This window comes from Phoxinus phoxinus (assembly GCF_949152265.1).
Source record: "Phoxinus phoxinus genome assembly, chromosome: 18".
In the NCBI taxonomy this organism is placed as follows: Eukaryota; Metazoa; Chordata; class Actinopteri; order Cypriniformes; family Leuciscidae; genus Phoxinus; species Phoxinus phoxinus.
This window is the reverse complement of record NC_136893.1, coordinates 27,880,992-27,908,522: the sequence shown is the minus strand read 5'-3', so window position 1 is coordinate 27,908,522 and position 27,531 is coordinate 27,880,992. Positions and strand designations below refer to the sequence as shown.

The 27,531-nt window shown below is 43.3% G+C and overlaps 1 protein-coding gene across 1 annotated transcript in view; it reads left to right on the top strand.

The window, feature by feature from the left end:
• opn7b (opsin 7, group member b) overlaps positions 1 to 27,531 on the top strand; it is a 121,158-nt gene that overhangs the window by 81,960 nt on the left and 11,667 nt on the right. The window contains exon 4 of the mRNA XM_079588245.1: positions 3,292 to 3,419. Coding sequence (XP_079444371.1) covers positions 3,292 to 3,419 — 128 coding nt within the window. The remainder of the gene's footprint in view (positions 1 to 3,291; positions 3,420 to 27,531) is intronic.

The following is a 27,531-nucleotide window of genomic DNA, read 5'->3' as shown; positions in this document are numbered from 1 at the left end:
ATAAGATATTCAATGTACATCTGCATGAACATATACGGGATTCTGGGATTTCACATAAAAACAGTAATCCCATAATTACCACTGAATGCCCTGTAGTAAATATCCCCAGGTCTGTGGTATTCTGGCTGACTCTTTCTCCGTTTCTGAGACTCTTTCTGAGAGAACCAGCATGTATTATTCAAGCCCTGTGTGGTTTTAGGAGCCATTCACAAGGGATGCTGGACAGTGGAGTGGAATTAAACATGAGGATCTCGTAATGTTTTCCAAAAGTATGTCTCGCACATGTTTACATAGACTTACAAAAATAGCACCGATAAAATATGAGAATTCATACTGTGTGGGGGGCTGTGAATCGGTTGGGCAGAGGGGGGGGGGGGGGGGGGTGTAGACATGTCGACTATAACACTATGAAAGTAAATATGTACACTTTTGAACAAGTTCACACTGTTCACAGTTACATTTATATTTATGAATTTGCCGAACACTTTTATCCAAAACGACTTACGGTTTGTAAATTGGGCTTAATAAATTATTATTAAAAATAAATTATTACATGCTCTATTATTTGGGCTAAAGAAATTATTATCCAACATGCAGCTTGCAGAAAATCTGTAGAAGCAGTGAGAAATTGACCTGTTTCATGTGAACATATGAAACTTAGGAGGCAATTAAGCTGGAAATGATGTCGACATCAAATGGCAGTTCAACATGAATTTTCATTGAACTAAAAACAGCAATAGAGATAAGTCTCTCTCTATGCACTTTCAGTTAATTGTTCATTTAGGGACAGAGACAGAGTCTGCTTGTACCCATAAAAAAATGTTTTTTAAATTAATTTCAGTGAAAAAAATAATATTTTTTTGTCATGTTCTTGCATGATTCTAAACCAATCATGAAAATTAATTTTCACTATTAAGTGTGAAGTTTTCCTTATTTTCTGATTTTGATCTCTGGTGGTGGTGTGTGTGTGTGTTTCGGGGGGGGGGGGGGGGGGGGGGGTAGTGCTCAAGTCACGGTTTGGGGGGGGTAGTGCTCAAGTCACTCAGCAAACCAAACCTTTCTCACTCAAACATTCAGTGAGTGCACTCCCGGATGCACAGTTTTACTGCAGCCGGTCATGTTTTAAGTGAAATAACTTAAATAAAAGAGTGACGTGGACGAGTACAAATTAACCATTCTGCTGTTTTAATCGAATGTTAAATAGTTTGCTTATTATTATTCAGTGGTGTGCCGTCAGCAGTGTTGGGAACGTTACTTTAAAAAAGTAATTAGTTATAGTTACTCACTACTTGTTCCAAAAAGTAACTGAGTTAGTAACTGAATTACTCTATAATAAAAGTAACTCGTTACCAGGGAAAGTAACTATTTGCGTTACTGTTAAATTTTTTTTTGCTATAATCCAAAGAATTTGGATTTTTGTGAGCAGTTTTCACAAGTCAGTTGAAATGAGTAGAACAGACGGGTGTTTGTACATAACTTTCGATATTTATTGCACGTCGACAGACAGCAAGAGGTTTAACCTGCACTTCAAGTATTATCTTTGTAAGAAAAGTAAATAGTTACACCATATAAAGTGCATAACTCTAGCAAATTAAATTAAACTCTCTCAACCAGAGACAACTAAGAAAACAACCTGGCGAACTAGCATCTGTGGTGTTTTTTGCCACTAGCTTTGTAGATGCGCGTGTCAATGTGAGATGCTTCATTAAATTAGAGTGGCTTACAACGGATGTCGACAAAGTCTTCGCTCCTGGACATAATGTACACATTACATGCACGTTCTTGCTTTTGACCACAATGAATTTGAAGTAGTGCTTATATCTCCACCAACTTTTCATCGGATTGCTCCTGACTCGCCATCTCTGCTGCTCCGTTAAATCTGTTTAGCGGTTGTGTGTGTGTGTGTGTGTGTGGCGCCTGGCGCGTGTGCTGGCATGTGTGTAAAAACATCGGCTCTGATTGGCTACCATGAAACATGACTCTGCCTTAGCCAATCATAATCGCTTGCATCGTTATTAACCCACCTCCTCACTAGCTGTGAGCCAGCGGTGCGTTCGGAATCAGATTACACAGTTTATTCAATCAATGCATATAACGCACCGCATTTAACATCCAGTAACGTTAACGGCGTTGTAACGACGGGAAAAGTAATTAGTTAGATTACCCCGTTACTGAAAAGCCGTTATTTTAAACGCCGTTATTCCAAACACTGGCCGTCAGAGCAGCAGGGCCTTCTCTGCGTGCCCTGTCAAAATCAAAAATATATATTTTTTCATAATTAAATTAAATTGTGTCTGAACATGTCTAAATTCAAGTCTATTAGTACGTTACGATTATATTTCCAGAAAGAATATGGTTATTTTTTGTGAGTCTGAGCTGGATTTTCCATATGTCATCCAAACGCAGCTCCGTGGACCAGCGCTAGCCTTCCCTGAAGCTGCCATTTTCCATTTGATCATAACTTTGACTGGCGTGTGTTATCAGCCAATCAAATTGTGATGTGTAGTGACAGAACGCCCCAGAGGCCCAGCGATGTGTCGACGGCTAGCCCGCGCTGATCTCATCAACATGGGTGGGGGGAGGTCGCTGTATAACGTTAAATCAGACACAATACATGTGAACAATAACAATTTTCGGGAAAATAACATTACAAAATAATATTGCATTGTAATATTATTACAATGCAAAAACCAGTATTCAATATGGCATGATGTACAGTGTTAGCATGCTTGTCAAGAGTTTAGTATATAGAATAAGTTGTGTGAGAATAAATTGTGTGAATAATATAAAACACAAAGTGGTGGAAAGTAATGATTAGTTTTTCTTTCTGCTGAGCTATCCCTTTAAGACACTGTATAAAGGGAACTGTTGACATAACTTACAATTTCAACTCAACCTGATGCTGAGTTTTCTCTCAACTTGTCTTGAAATTGTCCTAACTAACACGACTTTGTTTTGTCAATTGAATGTGTTTGTTCACTAGATGCAATGCCTCTTTTAGCCAATAAATTCATCAATGCTAGAATATATTTCTCGTTTAGCAAATCTTCAATTGGTAACAACAATTAGTAACATCTCTTTATGTTGAATTGTATGTAGTTTGAAATAGCTCGCATTTCTTTGTATTTGTGGCTTAAATGTTCCCATAAACTGGGAAATATGTAGTTGCGTTGTTTACAGTGCAGACTTTACCGATCATGTTCCTGGAGATCTGCCGTCCTGGAGTTCAGCTGGATCTCAGGCGGATCTCCGGGGACATGATTGACATCTTGTTTGTGTTTGTTTCTCCAGGTGGCTGTTCACAGAGGTGATGTGCATGTGCTATGCCTTCTGTGGAGTGTTGTTTGGACTCTGCAGCCTCAGTAACCTGACCGTACTGTCCTGTGTGTGCTGGCTCAAAGTCTGCTGCCCCAACTATGGTAAGAGCTGTATGTACACAGAACAACCAAGCAGAAGATGCTGTGGTGTCACATGCATCTCCTGTGACCACCTGATTAGAAATTGTGCATTGTGTAGGCATTTATTTCATTTTTATTTACCTTTTTTTTTTTTTTTTTTCATGCGGGTATAGAAGTTCTTATTGAGAATTGACCGAGATTTAGATGTTGACGTTTTATTGAAAAAGTTTGGTCACCCTTTAATGGTGATCGGCATTTCCTTTAGTTGGGCAATTTGACTCTTGGCTTTTTATGTGAGTTTGTGGTCTTTGTAACGGTGTTTACCAAAACACATCATTTGTTGCAAAGAAAGCCAGAAACAAAGATGATCAGGTGATACAGTTTTCAGCATTGTTAGATAACTTTAATATTTCTCCTGACCAAAAGTGGTTATTTGTTATTAATAGTTTTTATTACCCAACAATATTTTCTTGCTACAGATCAGAGATTCTGAATTTATCATGTGAATGTAATCTATTAATAACAAATAACCACTTTTGGTCAGGGATAAGATTAAGGAATTATTATATTTTACGATGCTGAAAACTGTATCACCTGATCATCTTTGTTTCCAGCTTTCTTTGCAATAAATTATGTGTTTTGGTAAAGACTGTAACAAAAACCACAAATACATATAAAAATACGAGAGTCAAGCTGCCCAACTAAAGTGAACACTGATCACCATAATGGTGAATACATTTCAATAAAACAACAACATCTAAACCTCTGTTAATTCTCGATAAGACCTTCTGTAGACGTCGGACAGAAATAAGGTCAGTCTGGTCAGTAATAAGTGAAGCTGGTAATGCTGTGTGTGGAGTTGTGTAATCCTCCTCTGCTGAGATCTTCACAGATTTAATGTCTTCTTTTCTCTTCAGCTGATTTTATCTAAGTCTGTGTCTGGAAGTCAATTTTAAGGCCTTTCTCAATCTGTGTTCTTGTCTGTACTTGTGTTCTTGTGAAACGTCATCTTTTGTGGCCCAAGTACTGTCCCAATACACAAGTTTGCATTATGGCAAGAACGGTTAAAAATCCCGGAAGTGTTCTTGACACGTCCATTTTACCGAGGATGCATCGGTTGGTAACTTGTGTGAACTTGACGGCTGAAATACCCCAGCATTCATTTCGGGTTTCGAGGAAGGAGAGGCAGGTCAATACAGAAAGTTGTTTTTCTAGAATTTCGTACGCTATTTCATCACTAAATTCACTTCTGAGGACATTTGATGCGAGAAATCAACTGTGTAGATTTTAAATATTGGCATTTTTACGAAAATGTATGCCGAATCGAAAATGTGCTCAAACGTTTTCGGAAGTGAGAATCTCCATAAGCGCTTGCGGGTGTTAAGTTAGCTTGCGAGCCAACCGGCCAGTCTCACAGACTCGTGTTACCCCACGGTCAAGAGACCATTGCCTTTTACCGGCGTTTTTTCCCGCAATTGGCTAGTAATGTATACAAAATCAAACAGCAGACAAGCAGAATAAAAGGAGACAGGCGTTGCTTTATTGTTATGAATATACATTGTAGTGTACAGTTGTAGAGTAATCCCTTGAGCTGAGGGTAGGCTTGGGCGATAAAGCCTGGCTGTTATCGCCAATAATTCTCGTTATGTTTGGGTACTGCAGACGGCGTCTGTGCGGGGGTATTATTGCGCAATACCAGCAAGAAGACATCGTCTCAAACTGTCAGCAGCGTTCTGTGTGCTCGTCACCTTGTGAGTTCATTCTTCCTAGAACAACTAGCAAGAGCGTTCTCCCCAAGAACACAAGTCCGTTTTTTGCGTTCTTGGTTTTGAGAAACACCCATAGTTTTTGTGTTTCTCTTTCCTTCAGTGATTCTGCAGCAGGTGTTCATCACTAATGCTCAATCATCACTTAATTAATCACTTTATTATCTCATTAACTTTAAGACGGATTCAGAGTTACTTTAACTCTCCGTAGAGAGGGACCAAATGTTCTCTGAGCAGAGCTAATGTAACTCTGGGGATTTTGCTGTGTGCTCATTTGACGCAATTTTTTTAAATAATTGAATTTATCGGATTGGATTTTCAGATGCAAAATCTTTCTAAAAAGATATAGTATCACTACCATTATCTCTCAGGTGCTGATACTGTTCTTATTTAATCTCCCAAAAAAAAAACAAAAAAAAAACATTAAAACAATTTAATACCTGTGTTGGGTTTTCTGTCTGTTTTAGACTATAGTTTGCACTTATTAGCATCTTGCCGGGTTCTGTTGTACATTTAGCCTTTTTGTTAGTTATTAAACTTCGTGTTTATGAAACTTATGTTGCTGATGAATGAGGTTGGAGGTGTATTAAAGGGCACCTATTATGACATTTAAAATGTTCCTAATGTTGTTTAGGGAGTCCCCAACAACAGTTTTACATGCATGCAATGACAAAAAACACTGTTGTTTTCGTATAATATGCATTTATTTTTACCTGATTTGCTCACCGACTCCCAAATGATTCGTTTAACGACTCGTGTTTCAAACCCCTCCTTTGCGCGACACTAATCTGCGTTGATTGGTCAGATGACCCAGCAGTGTTTACAGAGATAATACTTATTTTTAACACGGAGTACAATGATGCTTTTATCAATTAAATTGTATTATAATAATGATTATAGTCCACTGCTTTATAGTTTGTAGTAAAAAACGAAAAATAAGATAAATAATTTAATGTTATGTTAGCGAGCATAGCCCAGAGTTCATATTGTAAAAGCACAATCAGTCTTTGTTTGCATTTGCCCGATGCATAAACATAACGTTTTTACAACAACAAAAAAATGCAGTTACGTTACTACGAGGTATTACTCTATTCTTTAGACAACTCCGAAAACAACGACAAACACTTCACATATCTCAATACAATTGTCATTGAAGACCTAGAAGCTAAACGGTGCTTACACAACAAACAAAATAATTATTAAGCATGCTACATTAAATATAAAAGCAAAAATGATTAATAACACTTACAGGTTGTGATACGGAGGAGGAAGCTGATGCAAATACACTTGGAACTGAACCTTCCTTCAATATCAGCCAGCTCGCGAATCCAAGTTTGATTGCATTTAAAAAGCAATCGTCTTCAAAATGGCGCGAACAAAGCACAAGGCTCGGACTATACTTCTGTGGTATAGTTGTATATATGATGAATTGTAGCCACTTAGTCTTCAAATGCTCCTCCTTGGGCAGATGAAAAAAGTTTGCTTTTGAGCCGCACTTCAGAACACAGCGTCTCGTCGCCATGATATTTTCCCTGCTGGCCTTGGAGAGCAATAAGTGGGCGTATCGTATTCAAATAACTTGACAAGTTGACGTCATCTAGTCAGAGAAAAAGCTTCGGTCTTCTAACGATTCATAACAATGACTCAGAGTCGACTCTCACTTTTGAAAGACAATAACTTTATATACGGTGCACTTTCATATTTCAAACTTTGCAGGATGTTTTTGTTCACTTAGATCTATGTTACACACTACATGAAAGGTAAATTTCAAAATTCCATAATAGGTGCCCTTTAAGGATATGAGACCTGTGGGTTTCATGATCTGGGAGTGTGCTGAATCTAAACTGTGTTGAGTGTCTTTAGGCACAGTCAGCTTAATTCACACTTTTTCAATCTTTTGGCTGCAAATCTGCTTGGACTAAGTATTTAAAAAACCCAGTTTCTGAACAACATTTGCCAGAGGCAGCTGGAGTGAGCCAGGTGATTACAATCGCCACCATCCACGGTGTGTTATCTTCAGTCTTCACCCCAGGCTTCACTTCTGCGAGAGATATTCTTCAGCTTTCCTAGAAATAAAACAACAACACATGAATACAAATGTATACAACATATAAAATATACGACCATAAAAGAAGATTTAACACTCAGAAATTATTTGTAGTTATTTTTATTATTAATACATTAAATTATTTATTGAACATTGCTATCTTTAGTCATATTGCTGCTGGTACTGTTTTATAACCCACAGAATCTTTGCCTGCTAAAATCTCCACAGATTTCCACAGAATTGGAATGATAATCATTTACAAAACCCCCACCCTGCAGTGAAGACACTTACATGTCTGTGTTACTTATTTAAAGTCAAATGTCAGAGAACGTGACGCCATTTTCTTGAGTGCTATAGTCCCTTCATGTCTGAATTTATAACTATATTTGTGTGTGTGTATATATATTTATATATATACACTCTAAAAAATGCTGGGTTGTTTTAACCCAATTTTGTGTCAAATATGGACAAACCCAAATGTTGGATCAAAAATGCAATTATAAAAGTTAACCCAATGGCTGGGTTTGTCCGTATTTGACCCAAAATTGGGTTAAAACAACCCAGCATTTATTTTAGAGACACTATTATCCCATTTTATTGTCATAGTCTGATTAGCATACCAATATGCCAAAATTCTTAGTATGCTATTAGGCACACCCCTTTGTCTTAATTTACCAAACATTTTTTGATGATTTGATGATTAACTCTATCAAAAGCCCTAGAGGCCTGAATAAAGCCAATTATAACAGGAATTCTGTCTTAAAATGTTGTTTTTAGGTCCCACTTTATATTAAGTGGCTTTAAGTACTATGTACTTACATCTAAAAATAAGTACAATGTACTTATTGTCTTCATGTTATATTGTAAAACACTTTTGCTGCTATTGAGGTGTGATAAGGGTAAGGTTAGGGACAGGTGTGGTGGTATGGTTAAGTTTAAGGGTGGGTTAAGGTGTAAGGGAAGGGTCAACAGTGTAATTACAAATGTAATTACATACATTAATTACAGCTGTAATTACATGCAGGTATTTAAAAAATATAGGTACAATGTAAAAACATGTATGCACACAATAAGTCCATCGTATCAAATTATGAATTTCAATGCAAGAACATAGTACTTAAAGCCACTTAATATAAAGTGTGACAGATTTATTGTCATTACTATTCATTTCTAATTGAGTATTGTTATTTCTGTTTGTTAAGAACCACTCATTCTGTGTTACACTTCAAACTACTCTGTAATACTCTGCCGTACCCACTCAACCAAACTCTACGACTGTAAATCCCTCTAGAAGCCTCAAGCCATTAAAGTGTACTTCATCTCTGATTGAAGGACTTATGTCTGCTCAATATCCACCAGCACCCACACTAGTCTTCCCCACAAATGGTCCTTTGAGCCGGATTGGGGAGGTTTCATAAGAATGATGCATCGGAGTGATCCCAGAGATGCCCACAGTCGGACCCAGACGAGCAATGCGGCTCCCTAGTCACCTGTCAGATGTTCAAGCTCACTGATCATCAACAGAGACAACAGTCAAGACAGAGAGTAGATTCTTCCCCTGAGACGAGTGATGATTCAGAATCACGAGGAGCGGCTACAGTGTCCTACTAGTGTTGCAGAAGTTGTGGAAGGAGACTGAGGAACTGCAACGTCATTCCTTTGAGCAGATAAGGAAACTGGAGGAGAGGAATGAGGTCCTGGAAGCACAGTTGAGCCTACTTGCAGTGAGTGATCGAAGCAGTCGCCATCCACAGAGTACATCTTTCCCTGTTCCTCAACCCCACGTCCATACTCCACAGATCACTATAGATGCCAGGCCCATCCCTCTGCCTCAATCCAAGCTACCTCAGAGACCAAGTGACAACGCGGCAGAATCATTCAGACAAGATCACCTGAGGCTTCAGCAGCTGGAGATGACGTCACAGCTTACCCACACAGTGTCAGTCTTTCCACCAGACATCTTAATTCAAAGTCGATGATAGCAGAAGTGGCTACAGCTCAATCAGATTACATATTCCTCACCTTATAGGGGACCAGCTCCCACCATCCCAAACTTCGTTAAGAGCCAGATCCGAGAGAGTTCTCACAGCTGCGCATTGCTCTGGAGAACATTCTGCCAGATAAATATAAGTACCAGATTATCATTGATCACCTGAAGTTAGAGGAGATAATTAAGTGATTAATTAAGTGATGATTGAGCATTAGTGATGAACACCTGCTGTTAACAAGCAGAATCACTGAAGGAAAGAGAAACACAAGAACTACAACTGACTTAAAGCCACAGCCTTAAGGCTGGTTCACACGGCAGGATAATTAGGCCGATTATAGCCCCGATTCACCCCTTCCGACAATCTTAAAGATGCTCCGATTATCGTAAAATAATCTGATCAGATATTCCTGCCGTGTGTGGTGTGTTAAGACTGCTCTCATCTGCTCGGAAGGACGTCGGGATCGCTCCGATCTCAAATCGGGGATATCCAACATGTTGGATTAATTTGGCCCGATTTCTCCTCGTGTGTGGTGTCCCCCGGGGACAAACGAGCACGCAGCTTGTGGACTGTGGTGTGTAGCCAATCAGAAAGCATGGCGGCGAGGAAGCACCGGGAAACAAAATCAAAACAGCCGGCGGCATGGCGCACCAGAAAGTCCGGTGGACGTCGGAGATGGAGGATAACGTTTTTTTGGGGGGGTTAAAAACAAACTACAAACTATCGCCACTGCATCCTCTTCGTCCGCCATGATTGTATACTCTGAAGTTGATCTCGAGGGATTTTGCGAGATTTCCCGTCTGACCTGGGAATGCTCGGGAGTCAAATCGGTTCGTGTGTGATGTGTTGATTTTGCCGTGTGGTTGCACACCACACACTGTACGACCAAAACTGTTAGACCCGTGATTTTGTATCGCCGTGTGTGGGGTCTCTCAGGTTTGAAAATCGGCCGACAATTTTTAAATCGTCCCGTGTGAACCAGGCTTTAGATTAAAAAATCGTAATAGATGTAATGATCGATCCTTTGCAAAGATGCCTGAGACGCCTAAGATCGGACATTCAGAAAGCTGCTTGGTAAACAGACCACCAAGACACTGTGCCTAGATAGGCCCACTGAAAACCTGCATGTCTTGTTGAAGATCTTTAAAGTCCTCTTGAGAAATGGCTTTTGCCCTCTTGGATGATGCACCACCCTCCATTCAGCAGTCCAGCAGCTCGGATTGACTGGTCGACCAGAAGAACTTGTACTGCGTACAGTCAGACAAGCCCTCCACATTCTGCGAGGATCTACAGTTCACTTTGACCATTGTTCCACCTCTACACCATCCAGGAGCAGATAGGGTGTTTGCTAAAGTGTGCCGTAAGTACTGGATATTGAAAGGTTGAGAAGCTATTTGGCACCACCAGAGAATGTGCTTAGATTGTAGACATTGAAGAGGCCAGCCCAGCCTTCCCAAGCTTTTCGAGACTGCGCTTGCTTCAACCGGCCTTTTACTCCACTGGAGTTTACTTCTGCCCTGACCTCATCGAGATTTGGCGCAGATATGAGAAAAGATGGGGGTTTAAGTGTGTGACAAAGAGAGCCGTTTACCTGGACCTGCTCTACCAGATGGACACAGATTCGTTCTTAATGGCCCTCCCAAGATTCATCTCCCGCAGAGCAAGCCATTTAAAATCATGTCAGACCAAGGTTACAAATTTCAGAGGTGGCGAGAGGTCGCTGACCTCCATCCTTCCCTCCAGGAGCAATTAGCCAGCCACCAGATTAGTTTTAAGTTCAACCCCCCCAGGCGCATCACACCTCGTAGGCTGCTGGGAAAGATGGATAAGATCCCTGAAGTGTGCCCTCTCTTCTACTATAGGGGATCAAATCTTGACGAAGGAAGTCTTGCGTACCATGGTCATTGAGATTAAAGGCATTCTCCATTCAAAACCACTCGGATATACATCCTCAGACGTAGCAGACCCTGACCAGTTTCTCCTAAAATGCTCCTCATGGGGCGCCTGACTCATCACTACCTCAAGTAATATACTGTACCCCGAATCAGAGTTGCTGAGCAAAAGGAGTTGGAGATATTGTAAGCTTTTAGCAGACCACTTGAGATACTTCCTCTATAACTATTTCCTAGAACTACAAGTCCGCCAGAAGTGGCACAGAGAGGCAGAGAACATTTTCGCAAGTGCTAATCTAGTCCCTACATCTCTGAATCGATCGCTATATATATATGTAAGTATATACAAACCTCATTACCAGAAGAGTTCAAACATTTTGTAAAATGTAAGAAAAACCACAATCTGTTATTTGTTCATACTCTTGAACATTTTTTTTACTGACAAAAGTACAAAAAAAGATTTTCAATGTTTTCACTGACCAACGTAATTGTATTTTGGAAACAAAATGATGGCTGCAACACACTACAAAAAAGTTGGGATAGAGGCAAAGGGTGAAAAAAAGAAAAGATTATATAATATCCATTATATAATAACAGTTTTTTAAACAGTCCACAATTAGCAGGTGAATTGGTAATAGGTGAGGGTATCATGACTTTGCAAGCAAAGATGGGTCATGGCTAACCACTTTGTGCCAAATAATGAGAGAATTATCAGACAATTTTAAAAAAAATCACATTTCTCCATGCAAGATTTCAAAGAATTTATGTTTTTCACCATCTACCTTACATAATATTGTGGAAACATTCAGGGAAACCAGAAAAATCTCAGTACATGTAGGGCTTGGCAGGAGGCCTCTGTTGAATGTGCGTGACCTTTGAGCCCTCAGATGGCACTGCATGAGAAACCGTCATGCTACTGTGTTAAATAAAGCCACATGGGCTCAGGAGTACTTTAGAAAACCATTTTCATTTAACACAGTCTGCCGCTGCAACAAGAAATGCACCTGGACTCTCTGTTATTCAAGGAGAAAGCTATACATATGTTCAATGCAGAGGTACTGCCGAGTTCTCTGGGCCCAAGCTCATCCCAGATGATCTAAAAGACAATGAAAATGTGTGCTGTGGTCAGATGAGTCCATGTTTCAGCATAAACATATATTGCCAAAGATGAAAGGGACCATCCATCAGCGGGTGCTTCAGTGCAAGCGCATGGGTGACTTGCATTTGTGTAAAGGTGCCATTGACATGGAGGCATATGTTTCGATAGTACAGAGACATATACTGCCATCAAGATGACTTATTTCCTGGGAAGCAAGACAATGCCAGGCCTGCAGTCCATATCTGCCTCTTAGCGAACATGTATGGCCCATCATGAAAAGGAGAATGAGACAACGACGACCACAGGCTGTTGAGCAGATAGATGTCTTACACCAGACGAGATTGAGCAAAAATTCTACTTGCAAAACTTCGACAATTAGTATCCTCAATTCCCAAACAAATTGGGTAAACCTGCCTCTGTCCCAAATTTTTTGTAGCCATTAAAATCAAAATGTGTTTATATTTACAAAATACAATTAAGTTGGTCAGTGAAAACATTGGAAATATTCAGCCCGATCTCATCCCAAGGCGTCATATACTGACGCTTTTGACAAATCGTCTACATCCAACGCACATGGCACCCTTTAGCGTCAATATGAGACGCAGATAGATATGGGCCAGAAGGCGCCTCCTAGCGGTCTAACCCTAACCCTACCCCAGACCTAAACCCAACCATAACCGAACAAAGCTCTGTGCGTGTCATATTGACACTAAAGGGTGCCATGTGCGTCGGATGTAGACGATTTGTCAAAAGCGTCAGTATATGACGCCCAAGGATGAGAATGCGTTGAAATATTTCCTTAGTACATCTTTTAGTTAAATAAAGCGAAGTATTTCTCAGTAGAGCATGAAAGCTTCGGGCTTTCTGTGGCACCTTTAGGCATTTACTATGATTAACTATGTCTCCCTGGACGTGTCCTAACTGGATGTTGACGCTTAGTTAGGCTGTTTTACGTTAGGTTGTGCAGTGCTCTGGCTCGCTAAGATTGTCTTTTTTCACACCCTGGTATGTAGGAATTTTAAAACGAAATATCAACTCATAAATGTAGAAAAATGTCTATTGTCATATTTAGTGAGGAACAAATGAAGAAAACACAGCAATGGTACAACATGAAGAAATTTTCAGAGGAGACTGTTGTTCAAATCAATATTTATTACAGATTAAATCTACTTTGTCATTTAGTCTTTCACTTGTTTTCAGATCTTTCAATAATTTAGACTGTTTGGCCAAAAAATAACCTTCACCTGTTGCATGAGCCACAAGCAGGTTTCATGAGAAATATGGAAGTGGATCACGAAATTTGAAATCTAACTGGCTTGATGGTAATAATGACGGTTTCATTTATTTGCCTTTTCAACCACATTTTTCAAGGAAATAAATTATTATAATTCAGTTTACTCATAAGAAGAGTTTTCTGTCAGCATCTTTTGACATTTTTGCTTCGATTAACACTTTATACATTGTATGCATCTGAGTTGTACATCACTTAGAAGATAAACTCTTTTAATTTGACTTGATAAACGTAAAATTTTGAATATAATACAGATTTTTTTTTTTTTTTTTCAATATTATTTTGGGAGGCTGAGCCTTCTTTTCCTCTGAACTGCCACTGTCACACCGCAAGAATGTGATTGGTTAGATTGGACGGGGGACAATAGATCTTTCAGGATTTAGAGTCAGGTTAGTAATTGTGTCGAAAATGTCAAAGCCAGTCTAGTTCAAGGATGAAAACAACATTTCCAGACAAAGAAACATGACATCTCAAGAGATGGACAGCAACAAAAGGAGATCAAAAAAGGAAAGAATGACAGAAAGAAAGTGCTTTTAACTTGAAAGAAGATGGTCGAGACAGACTTCATAAACTAAGAGGATTTACGGAGACCTATTTAACCCTTAGAACTATAACAAAAAAAGGTTGTTCATAACATGGCATGGTGATTTGGGGGCTCGCAGTCACACTTTGTACTTCAGTGAATATTTTTGGGTTTGTTTTTGAAAGTCAACCTTAAAGCAGGGCTCTCACATTCAAAGCTATAGATCTATACATTGTACAATAAAAAATAGGCACTCTTTACAGAGTAAGGCTGCAATATCAAGACAAAAATCATTATTGTTTATCATTGTCCTTGATACTGTAATATTGATTATTTATGTTGATTATAGAATACATTAAAACGTGTTGTTTCGTGTAGGCTACACAAATAAAAGATGAGGATTGCATAACTTTTTACATATTAGAAAATCATATACAAGGAAAAAGGAACACTTGGAACGATGACGGTCTAATTAACAGAAAAACTAAAAACTGACAACAAAATGTTGCTGGAAACAGAAGGCAGCACAATAACCTGCACAACCTTAAAGTCTCTGAGTAACAAAACACAAAGTACACAAACGAAGAAAATGGCACAACAGTTACAAGGACATTTTTTTCTGAAAAATTTACAGAATCATTGTGAAAGAGGCTTTATTAATATAGAACGTCTCGGTTACGGATGTAACCCTCGTTCCCTGAGTAGGGAACGGAGACGTTACGTCGAAATGACGACGAATGGGGGTTCGCTTAGAAGCCTATCCTCTTCGAATATTAATAAAACGAGCCAATGGCAAGCAAATGCCATGGGTCTGCTGAATTTGCATAGCGTAACTCCGCCCCACAGTGTGGGTATATAAGGAAGTGAGCCGGCAACATGCAGATATGTTTCTTCGCTGAAGGAGCCAAGCTGAACTCAGGCTGTTCCAGCGGTACAGCGGAAGTGGCAGGAAGACGTAACGTCTCCGTTCCCTACTCAGGGAACGAGGGTTACATCCGTAACCGAGACGTTCCCTTTCGTAGTCACTTCGAGTTACGTCGAAATGACGACGAATGGGGTTCCCAGTCCAATCACGCCACCTCGGCTGTCTTCCAGTGCCCTGCGTAAGTCTGAGCTCCCTGTCGTGAGACTAGCACGGACGAAGGACTCCTACTTAACACAGGAATACCAAGGTACACTGGGAAGCATATCACAGTGGAAATATGCAATCAGTGCCCGCCCGAAGGGGGGGGACTTAAGAAAACACATATGACCCGGAGGGGGGTGCATACGGATAACACTGGGGTGTCCAGCCCGTAGGGTGGAGTATTTCAACCCCAGGGGTGGCAGACTGGCTTGCCAAGGGAAAGACACATGCTCGAAGGAGGCTTACAGTGGAAATACACACGTGGGGGTCGCCCAGCGGGGGAACCATGCACATGGTGGCACCTAGCCAACGCGAAAGCTGCCGGAGGCATAACTCTGGCGTTGACGTCAACAGCGCTGGAGGAACTCAGGGCTTATCAGGCTCACCTGAGGAGAATATCGCACGTATCCAGTCCGTGGAGTGGAATGGCGAGCAAGCGAAGACACCTGAGCGGGTCCTAGCACCGGCTGGTTGAAGCGAGTACTCGGGAGGACACTGGCTCCACTCGGAGATTGTAGAATCTGGCGAATGTGTTGGGTGTCGCCCAGCCTGCAGCTCTGCAGATGTCTGTTAGCGAGGCGCCATGCGCTAGAGCCCAAGAGGAGGCCACACTCCGGGTGGAGTGGGCCGTCACACCAAGGGGGCACGGTCGACCTTGCTGCTGGTAAGCCAAAGCAATGGCGTCCACTATCCAGTGAGACAACCTTTGCTTGGAGAGAGCCCTTCCCTTCAGCTTCCCACCATAACAGACAAAGAGCTGGTCTGAGGTCCTGAAACATTGCGTTCTGTCTACGTAAGCACGGAGGGCGCGTACTGGACAGAGCAATGCCAAGGCTGGGTCTGCCTCCTCCAGGGGCAGCGCTTGCAGGTTCACCACCTGGTCCCGGAAGGGAGTGGTGGGAACCTTGGGCACATATCCAGGCCGGGGTCTCAGGATCACGTGAGAAAAGGCCGGCCCGAATTCCAGGCACGCTTCGTCTACAGAAAATGCGTGCAGGTCCCCTACCCTCTTGATGGAGGCCAGAGCAACCAGGAGCGCTGTCTTAATTGACAGGAACTTAAGCTCCACTGATTGCAGAGGCTCAAAGGGAGCACTCTGCAGGGCAGTTAGTACCACTGAGAGGTCCCAAGAGGGAACGAGAGGAGGGCGAGGAGGCTGTAGTCTCCTCGCTCCTCTCAGGAACCTGATGACCAGGTCGTGCTTTCCCACGGACTTACCATCAACTGCGTCGTGATGTGCGGCGATAGCGGCAACATATACTTTCAGGGTGGAGGGAGACAGCCTTCGCTCCAACCCATCCTGCAGGAAGGAAAGCACGACACTGATCGGGCATGATCTGGGGTCTTCTGAGTGAGAAGAGCACCAAGAGACGAAGAGGTTCCACTTCAACGCGTAGGCATGTCTAGTGGACGACGCTCTAGCGGAAGTGATGGTAGCCACCACCGCTGGTGGTAGGGTACTCAAACCTGCCTCGTCCCGTCCAGGAGCCACACGTGGAGGTTCCAGAGATCGGGACGAGGGTGCCAAAGGGTGCCCCGTCCCTGAGAAAGGAGGTCCTTCCTCAGAGGAATTGGCCAGGGAGGTGCTGTCGCGAGGAGTACAAGTTCGGAGAACCAGGTTCGGGTGGGCCAGTGCGGCGCAACCAATATGACCTGCTCCTCGTCCTCCCTGATCTTGCACAGGGTCTGTGCAAGAAGGCTCACTGGGGGAAACGCATATTTGCGGAGGCCCCGGGGCCAGCTGTGCGCCAGAGCGTCCGTGCCGAGCGTGCCCTCGGTCAGGGAGTAAAACTGGGCGCAGTGGGACGAGTCGTGGGAGGCAAACAGGTCTACCTGTGCGTCCCCGAACTGATCCCAAATCAGCTGGACCGCCTGGGGATGGAGTCTCCATTCTCCAGGAAGAGGCTGAAGCCGTGAGAGCTCGTCGGCTGCACAGTTCAGGTCTCCCGGAATATAAATGGCTCGAAGCGACCTCAGATGCTTCTGACTCCATAAGAGGAGGTGGCGGGCGAGTTGCGACATACGGCGGGAGCGTAGACCACCTTGTCGGTTGATGTACGCTACTGTCGCGGTATTGTCTGATCGGACTAGTACGTGCTGGTTCTTGAGCAGCGCCCGGAAGCGGTGCAGAGCGAGACGTACTGCCAGCAACTCGAGGCAATTGACATGCCATAGGCGGTGGGGTCCTGTCCAGGAGCCCGCGGCAGCATGTCCATTGCACATGGCACCCCAGCCCGTGGAGGAGGCATCCGTTGACACAACAACATGCCTGGAAACTCGTTCTAAGGGCACTCCGGCCCGTAGAAAGCTGAGGTTCGTCCACGGGGAGAAGGTCTGACGGCAGGTCGGAGTAACTGGTACTCGGAGCTTGCCCTGGTGCCATGCCCACCTCGGGACTCGATCGTGAAGCCAGTGCTGAAGCGGTCTCATATGAAGCAATCCGAGCGGCGTTACCGCGGCTGCAGATGCCATATGCCCCAGGAGCCTCTGAAAAAGTTTCAGTGGAACCGCACTCTTGCTCTGGATTTGTCTCAGGCAAGTCAGCAGTGACTGCGCGCGCTCGCTCGTAAGCTGCGCGCACATGGCGACCGAGTCGATTTCCATACCGAGAAAAGAGATCCTCTGCACGGGGCAAAGTTTGCTCTTCTCCCAGTTGACCCGAAGGCCCAGACGGACTAGGTGCCGGAGCACTAGGTCCCTGTGTTCGCAAACCTGGTCCCGAGAGTGAGCTAGGATTAGCCAGTCGTCGAGATAATTCAGGATGCGAACCCCGTGTTGCCGTAGCGGCACAAGGGCTGCCTCGACGACCTTCGTGAAGACGCGAGGAGACAGGGCCAGCCCGAATGGGAGGACCGCGTACTGGTATGCCTGCCCCTCGAAAGCAAACCGTAGAAACGGCCTGTGTCGAGGAAGAATGGAGACATGAAAGTAGGCGTCCTTCAGGTCGATCGCTGCAAACCAATCCTGTGGCTGCACACATTCGAAAATGCGCTTGGCCGTGAGCATCTTGAACGGAAGCCTGTGAAGGGAACGGTTCAAGACGCGCAGATCCAGGATTGGTCGTAACCCACCGGTTTTCTTGGGGACAATGAAGTAGGGGCTGTAGAAGCCGGACCTCATTGCGGCTGGAGGGACAGTCTCGATCGCACCCTTCGCCAGCAGGGTGGCGACCTCCGCTCTCATGACAGGGGCATTGCCACCGACCATAGTGAAGCGGACTCCCCTGAAGCGGGGAGGAGACCGCGCGAACTGAATCGCATAGCCGAGCCTGATGGTCCGCGCGAGCCAGCGGGACAGGTTGGGAAGCTCTAACCAGGCTCCCAAGGACTGTGCCAGCGGGGTCATGCGGACGACAGACGTCCCCGCGGGGGTGCAGCGAAGCGGAATGACCGGCCCGGACGTGGGTGGCATAGCGGCCCGGTGTGGGGGCACGGTCATTAGCCGCGTCCTGCCAGAGGGAGCCAGGGAAGGACCAGCGTTCCACGGGGGCGTGCTCTGGCAGGGGTCTGGCGACAGAAGGGGATGAGAGCGGCGGGGCCCGTGGGCGGCGCGCACTGTCATTCCCTTCTGGGGGCTCAGAGATGGGGATATCAGTTCTTTCTTTAACCACATTAGGGTGCTGCCCACCCGTGGGTGAGCAGCGGGAAGTGGAGAACAAAGGATTCTCCCCCGGCCCTCCACCGGGGGAAGGAGTGGTCCTGCTACCATCTCCTGAGAAGAACTGATGGCCATCTCTGAGCAGCCCGTCTCAGGAGCGCCGCTTGGCCTGGCGTTTAGCGGGGCGCGGGGCTGGAGAGGGCTGGGGCGCCTGCCTGCGGCGTCCTCCACGACGCGGCCCGGGTGAAGGCTGCTGCTGGGGCCGTGCGGGAGGGGCGGGAGCCGCGGGAGGGCGCCCTCGGCGGCGAGCAGGCTGAGGCGTCTGAACCGACGGCTGGGTGGAGGCAGCAGCGGGCCGTCGGGGCAGAATATGACGAATAGCCTCAGTCTGCTTCTGGGCGGTTGAAAACTGTTGGGCAAAATCTTCAACCGCTCCGCCGAAGAGGCCAGCCTGGGATATGGGGGCGTCAAGCAGACGAGTCCGCTCAGCGTCCCTCATATCGGCCAGGTTGAGCCAGAGGTGTCTCTCCTGGACCACACTAGTGGACATCACCTGGCCCAGGGAGCGTGCGGTCACTTTCGTCGCCCGGAGAGCGAGGTCAGTGGCGGCACGCAGCTCATTGAAGAGCCCTGGGTCAGTCCTCCCCTCGTGCATGTCCCTGAGCATCTGGGCCTGGTAGACCTGCAGAGTGGCCATGGCATGCAATGAGGCGGCTGCCTGCCCCGCAGCTCTATAGGTCTTCGCCACCAGGGTCGACGAAAACCTACAGGCCTTGGAGGGGTGCTTAGGATCACCACGGGAAGAAGCACTCTGTGGACACAGTTGCATCGCAACAGAGCGTTCAACCATAGGCACCCCAGTGTACCCGTAAACAGCCGCCTGATCGAGAGGAGGAAAGGCGGAGGAGGTCGCCGAGCGATCACGGGAAGACAAGGGTGTCTTCCAGGACCTCGAGACCTCCTCATGCACATCCGGGAAGAAAGGCATTGGGGTTGGACGCCGACGTGAATCGGCGGCCGCGCCCAAAAACCAATCGTCCAGACGCGAGCGCTCGGGGCAGGGTGGCGGATTGCACTCTAACCCGATGCTCGCGGCTGCCCGGGAAAGCATGGCCGTCAGCTCGGGATCAGGATCGGGCAATGCTGACGCGCCCGGAGGCGGCAGCACAGCCGACCCCTCATCTCCCGAGGACTCCTGCCCACCTTGTGATGCTGTGATCGACATAGCATCGTCATTAGGAGCGCCCGACGGCGCACTCGGTCCGCCGCCGACCGTTGGCCGGGACTGATCGAGCGCATCATCTGGTCGGCTCGCGGGTTGCGGCACTTGAGAGGGGGATGTGGCCCGAGGACGAATCGTCGGTTGTTGTTGCCACACCGTCACCCTCAGGTCACCCTGGCCACCAGCCGAAGTACCAGCTCTATTACTAGAGGGGGTAGATCGGGGTGTGGATGAGGGGACTCTCACTCTTTCGAGATCACTGAGTCTCGACCGTAGTGTCGCGATGGTCATGTTTCCGCAATGAAAACATGAGTCATCCACAAGCGCTGCTTTGGCGTGCTCTAAGCCCAAACACGCAAAACAGCGATTGTGCCCATCTAAATCAGACAGCCAGTGACCACAACCAGAAGGGCACGGGCGATGCATCTTTAAAAAGACGTGCCACGCGCTTTGCTCTTTTAGAGAGAAGGAGAAATCCCCGCAGATGCTGAAGCGACCAGGGAGAGAACACACACACACTGGCAGATCACTGCTCAGATCGCAGGGAATGTGCACTCGCTGGAACTCGCTGTCACACCAACACCTGGAGGGAAGCTCGTCTCGAAGAGGAATAGAGATGATACTCAGGATGGCTTGTGGAGTGAAGGATAAACTTGGCTCCGAAAGCGAAAACATATCTGCATGTTGCCGGCTCACTTCCTTATATACCCACACTGTGGGGCGGAGTTACGCTATGCAAATTCAGCAGACCCATGGCATTTGCTTGCCATTGGCTCGTTTTATTAATATTCGAAGAGGATAGGCTTCTAAGCGAACCCCCATTCGTCGTCATTTCGACGTAACTCGAAGTGACTACGAAAGGGAACACATAGTATATATGTTTAGAAATGTGTTTTTTTTTTTTTTTTGCCTATACAACAAACTCGACAAACAAACTGAATATCGGTATTTCAGGGAAAATCTTACACAATGACAACCATTATTGTGTGTGTTTTTAATGGATTGAGTCTAAATCAAGGATATAAAAGGGAAAGTACTGCACTCTAAAAAATGCTGGGTTGTTTCAACACAATTTTGGGTAAAATATGGACAAACCCAGCCGTTGGGTTAAAGTTTTACATTACATTTTTAACCCAACATTTGGGTTTGTCCATATTTTACCCAAAATTGTGTTGAAACAACCCAGCATTTTTTAGAGTGTGTTTATTGTGAGAAGCTCAATTTCTGAAGCACTGCCGCTTAGACATTGCTCACACAATAATTCAATGTAATCCAATTCAAGAAAAAATGAGGATGTGCATTCTCTTCCAATTTTCAACAGAGAGACAGAGAGAGGGAGAAAAGCTGCTGTGATGGAGAGCTATTTTACATCCTTTAACATGCTTCATGAACAACATGTTTCCTTTATTTCTGTTTTTGTCATTTTATTGATGGAGATTGGTATGAGATAAGACAGGAAACAACATGGAAAAGAGAGTGAACTGGCATGTGCACCACCACACGTCAGAACTTCATGCACACACTTTCACAACGACTATTTATAAAACATTTTTTTAAAAGTAGTTCACCATAATATGAAAATTCAGACATTATTTACTCATTCTCTTGTTGTTGTACTTATCCAAATGTAAATGCTCTTTTTGCTCGAACATAAAAACGGATTTGTAAAAATTGCATTTCATGTGATTTTCGCAATTGCTATATCTGATCGGATTTCAATTGGATATGCACAAAAAATTTGGACTGACAGCCTCAACATTAAGAAAATTAAGACATTTAAGATCTATATAATTTCTCTTTTTGTCTCCAATAGAGAATAAAGACTTAATAACAGGACAATAAGAAGAATGCAGATTCTGCCCCTGCCTGGCAATTTTATTTATATCTGCAGTGTTATGGTTTGATTCTTTGTGTTATCAGTCGTATGTTGAAAAGTCCAGCAGAGGCAAATTGTTTTATATCTGCAGTTTTATGGTTTGATTCTATCAGTGAAATCGAGCATATAAAGACAGAGAAAGCGGGCGAGGAGTGTGATGAGCAGCGGTTCAGTTTCTGCAACGCAGCAACCTTGAAATTGCCACCCATCCATGACTCTTGCCATTAAATGTAAACCAACTCAACAAATGATTGATGAAGGGCCTTTTTCATTCCGATTCCTTTCTGCAAGATGTCAAGGAGAGCCAAGCTGCTGTGATAAGAGCTGTCTTACACCATTTAACTAACTGGCATCATGGCCGGCTCATCCTATTGAAGCGGTGCTGTGATCATTTTGGCTATTTTTGCTGCCTTTGCCTCCCTCGATTAAAGTGACAGTGCATTGTTTATGGTCAAAATCATCACGGTTTGACATGTGAAAATGGTAATTTCACAATAAAAACATGTCCGCTGTGTTTCACGCAGTCACATTATGACTTTCAGAACTGTGTAAAACAGAGAAAACAAAAACACACTGTTGCCAGGAGTTGCCCAAAAGCATTTTAAATCTATTTGAAGTATAAGTATAGCTTAATGAAGCATCTAAACCACACTACACAGCATGTTATATGGTGTGTGTGGGAGAAGTGGACACTTTTACTGCTTCTGCTGACTCGTGCGGCATTAAACAGGCACAATACATCTCTGCCAAATGAGTAAATTAGCTACATGTTTGAGACGGAATAAGCATATATTTAAAAATTTTTACTCTCAAAATGCCAACATTTTGTGCTATTTCTATGTTTTGTTTTTAAAATATAAAAAAAATGCCCCCAAAATATCAGGAAAACGTATACCTTAACGGCAATTTAAAATACATCAAACATGTAAGCAAAATGTCTAGCTGTGTCATTGAACACACACTAAGCACTGTGTACTGTAGGTAACGTCTCCAAACTTTTTGTGTTGCTCCATTCACATGACACTATGTGGGATCTATCTCTGGTCTGTACCTCCAAACTCTGGGAGAGTAACTCTGATTCAATCTTATGAATTGAAAATGAAGTGAAGACCTCAACAAACTGAGACCGCAAAAGAAGATTATATAACATGCTCGAATCCATTGAGAGTCGAGTGAGTGCTGTGCACGGACCGAACCTCTCACTGAAGCGAGATCTGGCTCTGTAATCTGATTGGATAAGCCATGAGTGAAGTTGTACAGAAGCAAATATAAACACACTAGTGTCCACTAGTGTTGTCAAAAGACCCGGTACTTCGGTACCATTTCGGTACTAAAAAAATTAAATGGTTACGGTACCAGCTTTTCTTAAGTACCGGTGGTACCGAAGTATCGGGTTAAACCGGTTCTTGACGCGCTGTCCGAAAGGTGCACAGTTGCGTCCTCTTCATAAACACACTGAGACATTGTGACCGGCGGCGCTGCAAATGCGGTGACTCTGAATCCACTTGTTGACAAGAAAGGAGGAAAGAGCCGTTCACACAGCGCGTTTTTTGCGCGTACAAATTCGTTTTCCAGGCGCGCCTCTGTTCATGGTTGCATAGCAACGGCAGACGCAACGGGAGAGCACGCGCTTGTGGAAAGGATAAAGCGGTGCAAACTGCGCTCTCCATGATGACGAGGAAGTATCATCAAATAATTAATTGATTTCTAGCCCTTGCATTAGCTTTACTACTAGATATATTCATTGAGATGATAAATAAAAAGCCGCCCTGTACAGCTATGATCAGCTGTTCGGCCGAGCTTTCCATGTTGTTACAGAAAGGCCGCTGGTTTTTGTCACATGACCTGTTGAGATGCTTCTATTATAAGCCGCGCGCCTACATTTGAAGTAATGAATTTGCACGCACATAAAACGCGATATGTGAACGGCCCCTAAAGAGGTATCGTGTGCGGTTGTATCTAGTTTAAAAGGCCTTTTAAAATTAAATATGAACGCATTTTGGATTAAATAAAAGGTCAGTCAAGTCAAATAAAACACGTTTTATCTCCTGTTTAGTTGGTAAAACTACAATAAGATACCATTCATTAACATTACTTAATGCCTTATCTAACATCAACACATTGAGTGAACAATTTATTTTTACAACATTAATGTATGTTTGTGAATGTTATTTAATACAAACACTTGATTGTTCATGAACAGATACAACTTTTGATTTTAAAAATGTATTAGGCTACATTTTTAAATTACCCCAAGGAGAATAATTGCTTCAGTGTATATAACTATTGTTAGGTCATTTGATCTAATGTTATCTAACAAATTGATATACACTTTATATGCAAATTTAATCTAAATTAGCTTTGGTACCGAGAACCGTGGATTTTCACAGGTATCGGTACCGAATACTGAAATTTTGGTACCGTGACAACACTAGTGTCCACATATGAACTGAATTGTTATGTTAAGATGCTTCACTGTCAGAAAGAAAAAACGTGCTATACATTTTTTTAAGGAGTACAAATACAACTAAAACTAAAATGATGTGCTTTTCTAAATCAAGCAAAACAGAAGATGCTTGTCAAATTGCTACACTAGATGAGAAAGTCATTGAACAGTCTATAAATATCTTGGTTTCCTTTTAGAAGAAAATGTGTCCTTCAAACAGCATATAGAGGGTCTAACAAAAAAACTAAGAGTAAAGTTGGGTTTATATTCTCTTCAAGTACGAGAAAAACACTTATACAAACAACATTTATGTCAATGCTGGATTATGGTGATATTTTATACATGCAAATAAATCTTCTTTGAAAATGCTGGATTCAGTATATCATGCCGCACTAAGATTTGTAACTAATTCAAATGTTTGTACTCATCATTGTCGCTTGTATGAGAGTGTGTGTTGGCTATCTCTGCACAATCGCAGGCTGGAGCACTGGTACATTTTTATTTTTAAGGCCATACTTTGTAAACTGCCTCCTTACTTATGCTCTCTTCTGACTCTTAAAGTCACTATAGGAAATCATGTATGATATCCCACGAACGCGATATCCCACGAACGTCTTCGGTGAAAGTGCCTTTAAAGTTTTTGCACCTTTCTCCTGGTATAAATAACAGAATCAGCTCAAATTTGACTATTTACCAATGACACAATTTAAAATGAGGATAAAGGACTATTTGAGCACTAAATGCACATGTGCTGTTACTGAGCGCTGCTGGTGATTATGTTGAGATTATGATAAATTGCCAAAATGTCTTTTTCTGTTAAATGTTTGTATATGTATTTTTAATATGGAACTATTATTCTGCTGTCTGGGCCAGGACTCCCTTGATAAAGAGATTCAGTCATGAAACTCTAGATGGCGCTTGCTGATTGGTCCTTTGATTGTCATTGGAACCACATCACTATTTCTGGGTCCAATGCTCTATAAGATCCCGAAAGTAAACAACAGATGGTGCTAATGTTCACTCACTGTGTGCTAGTTTTACCAAAACAAATTGTGATCTAACCTTTATCTCCATGTCTCAGTTGGGCAGACAGTGATTCATCTTTTCTGAATTGGTCAAATATTGCAGCTCAGATAATGTAGTGTGCATTATGAATTGTTAAAAGTGTATCTGCTGTTCTATAAATGAATAGTGCTCATAAGTGGCTGGACGCGGAAACTGTATTTGAAACACCTCGACTCAACAAACGGATTGGCTCTTGCGGTTGCTCAACTGTGCTTGCGTGATGTGCAAAGAACAAACCTCATTGGATCTTGCACATTTATAATATTTGATTTGCTCTATGTGTGTACGAAAGCTGGTATACTGCATAAAGTCAATTCAGAAGAAATGAAAAGTCAAAGTTTTGGTCTATTAGACCTTCAATGAGGGACAGAATTCTCTCAGATTTCATTTCATGAGTTTACATGTTAATGAAATCTGATGTAATATTATAATGCGTATTTGGCTTGCTGTCCGGGGGGAGGGCTCCGAGCTCAGAATTCGGCCCGACCCCAGAGTACTCCCCCCCATAACTTTAGAGATCATAGGTATCTATGAACGGACCCAGCCGAATGTGGGGTGAAGGGGTGGAGGTGGGATGCTGAGAAATTAGTCATGAGACAGGAGGTAAGGAAAGGCTTTATTTATACTGGCTCCTTCTCGTGCTGATTGGATGATTACCTGAACATGCTCCTCCCGAACTTTGTTACATAAAACTTCATTAAAAAACATTATTTGTGTTTCTAAGACGAATAAAGGTCTTATGGGATTGAAATAATATGAGGGTGAGTAAATTATGACAATTAAACATTTCGGGTGATCCCATTAATTTGAACAAAGACTATCCCTTTAAGTCTAACATTTTAACATTGAGTTTGAACAGGTTTATAATCAATAGCATTTTAAACATTTCAAGGCAGCTGTTCTCAAAAAATAACCCAATGCACAGCTAACTGTTATTTTACTTAAAGGGACACTAAGTAGGAATTACTCCCATCTAGTGGTGAATTTGTATTTTGCATTCAAACTAATTTTGCTCTCCAGCGCCTCGCTTTTTCAAATGCGCATTGCATCTACGGTAGGCGACATGTACCAAAAAGCTTTGACAGGATGCCTTCTAATAGCACTTCGTCGAGTTTTCCTTCAGGTGAACAGGTGTGTTATTTCAAACAAACTGCAACATGACAACAAACAAACGAATGTTACAGTATGAATTACTGACTGTGAAAAACGTGAAATATTGTAGTTATGCCCAGGGTGCGATTTGTGAAAAAAACAGAGGGGGGGAATTGCAGGAATTGTAAAATCTTTTTTCTTATTAACTGAAGTAGCCTAACGCAATATTTTTACTCTAATAGCTTATCTTTCCCCACATATGAACTGTGATCATGCAATAACGTTAACTTTACATCGCGATGCTGAGCTACAGTGAAATGATAGAAAAGACATTATCTGTGATAGCAATTCGCCTCATTCGCGCAAACTGGAGTAGAATGAGGCTCGCGTCGACCGCGCCGCGCTAAACACCGCGCCGCAGGACCTCTACACATTCTTTACATTGACTTAACATTGAAATCACTCGTGCCAGATGCTCAAGAGTGAGTGAGTAATCATTTTAAAATAAAATTGACTTTAATCAAACCACGGATCCGTGATAAGTTTTGTGATCCGTCTCGCCACTATAGTAGCACTATGATCACTTTGAGGGGAGGATAAATGTATCCCCACCGGGGATAAAAATAATTAAGCAGAGGCAGGGATACATTGACCAGAAAGGGGGAAATCACACGCAAAATATTCACAACTTGAGCTAATGGATTGTTTTTGAAAAAGGAGAGCTATATAAAATTAGCCACATTAGCTACATTAACTCTTGTTTTCTGTAATCTACGCTCACGTTTCCTTTTACGTTCTATTTTTGACTTTTTTGGCGACGATGTTTTCTTCTCCTGTGGCGCGGCATATGTATGGTCCATAATAATAATGCAATCCAGACTTGTAAACTTGCCAGTGCAGTTTCAATCGCCTCTCACTGCTCTGCACCTGCGTTTCTGCTGGTTTCAGTCACGTCACGTGACCGGCTGGCTCTGAACGAAAACGCGTTGTGGAAACGCGTTGGCTTTACTTTTTGTCCCTCTCTGCTATTATAGTTTTGCAAGATGGCGGAACTACATGGAAGCCTCCGTGGACCTACCCGTGCCATTGATTGATTTTTTATT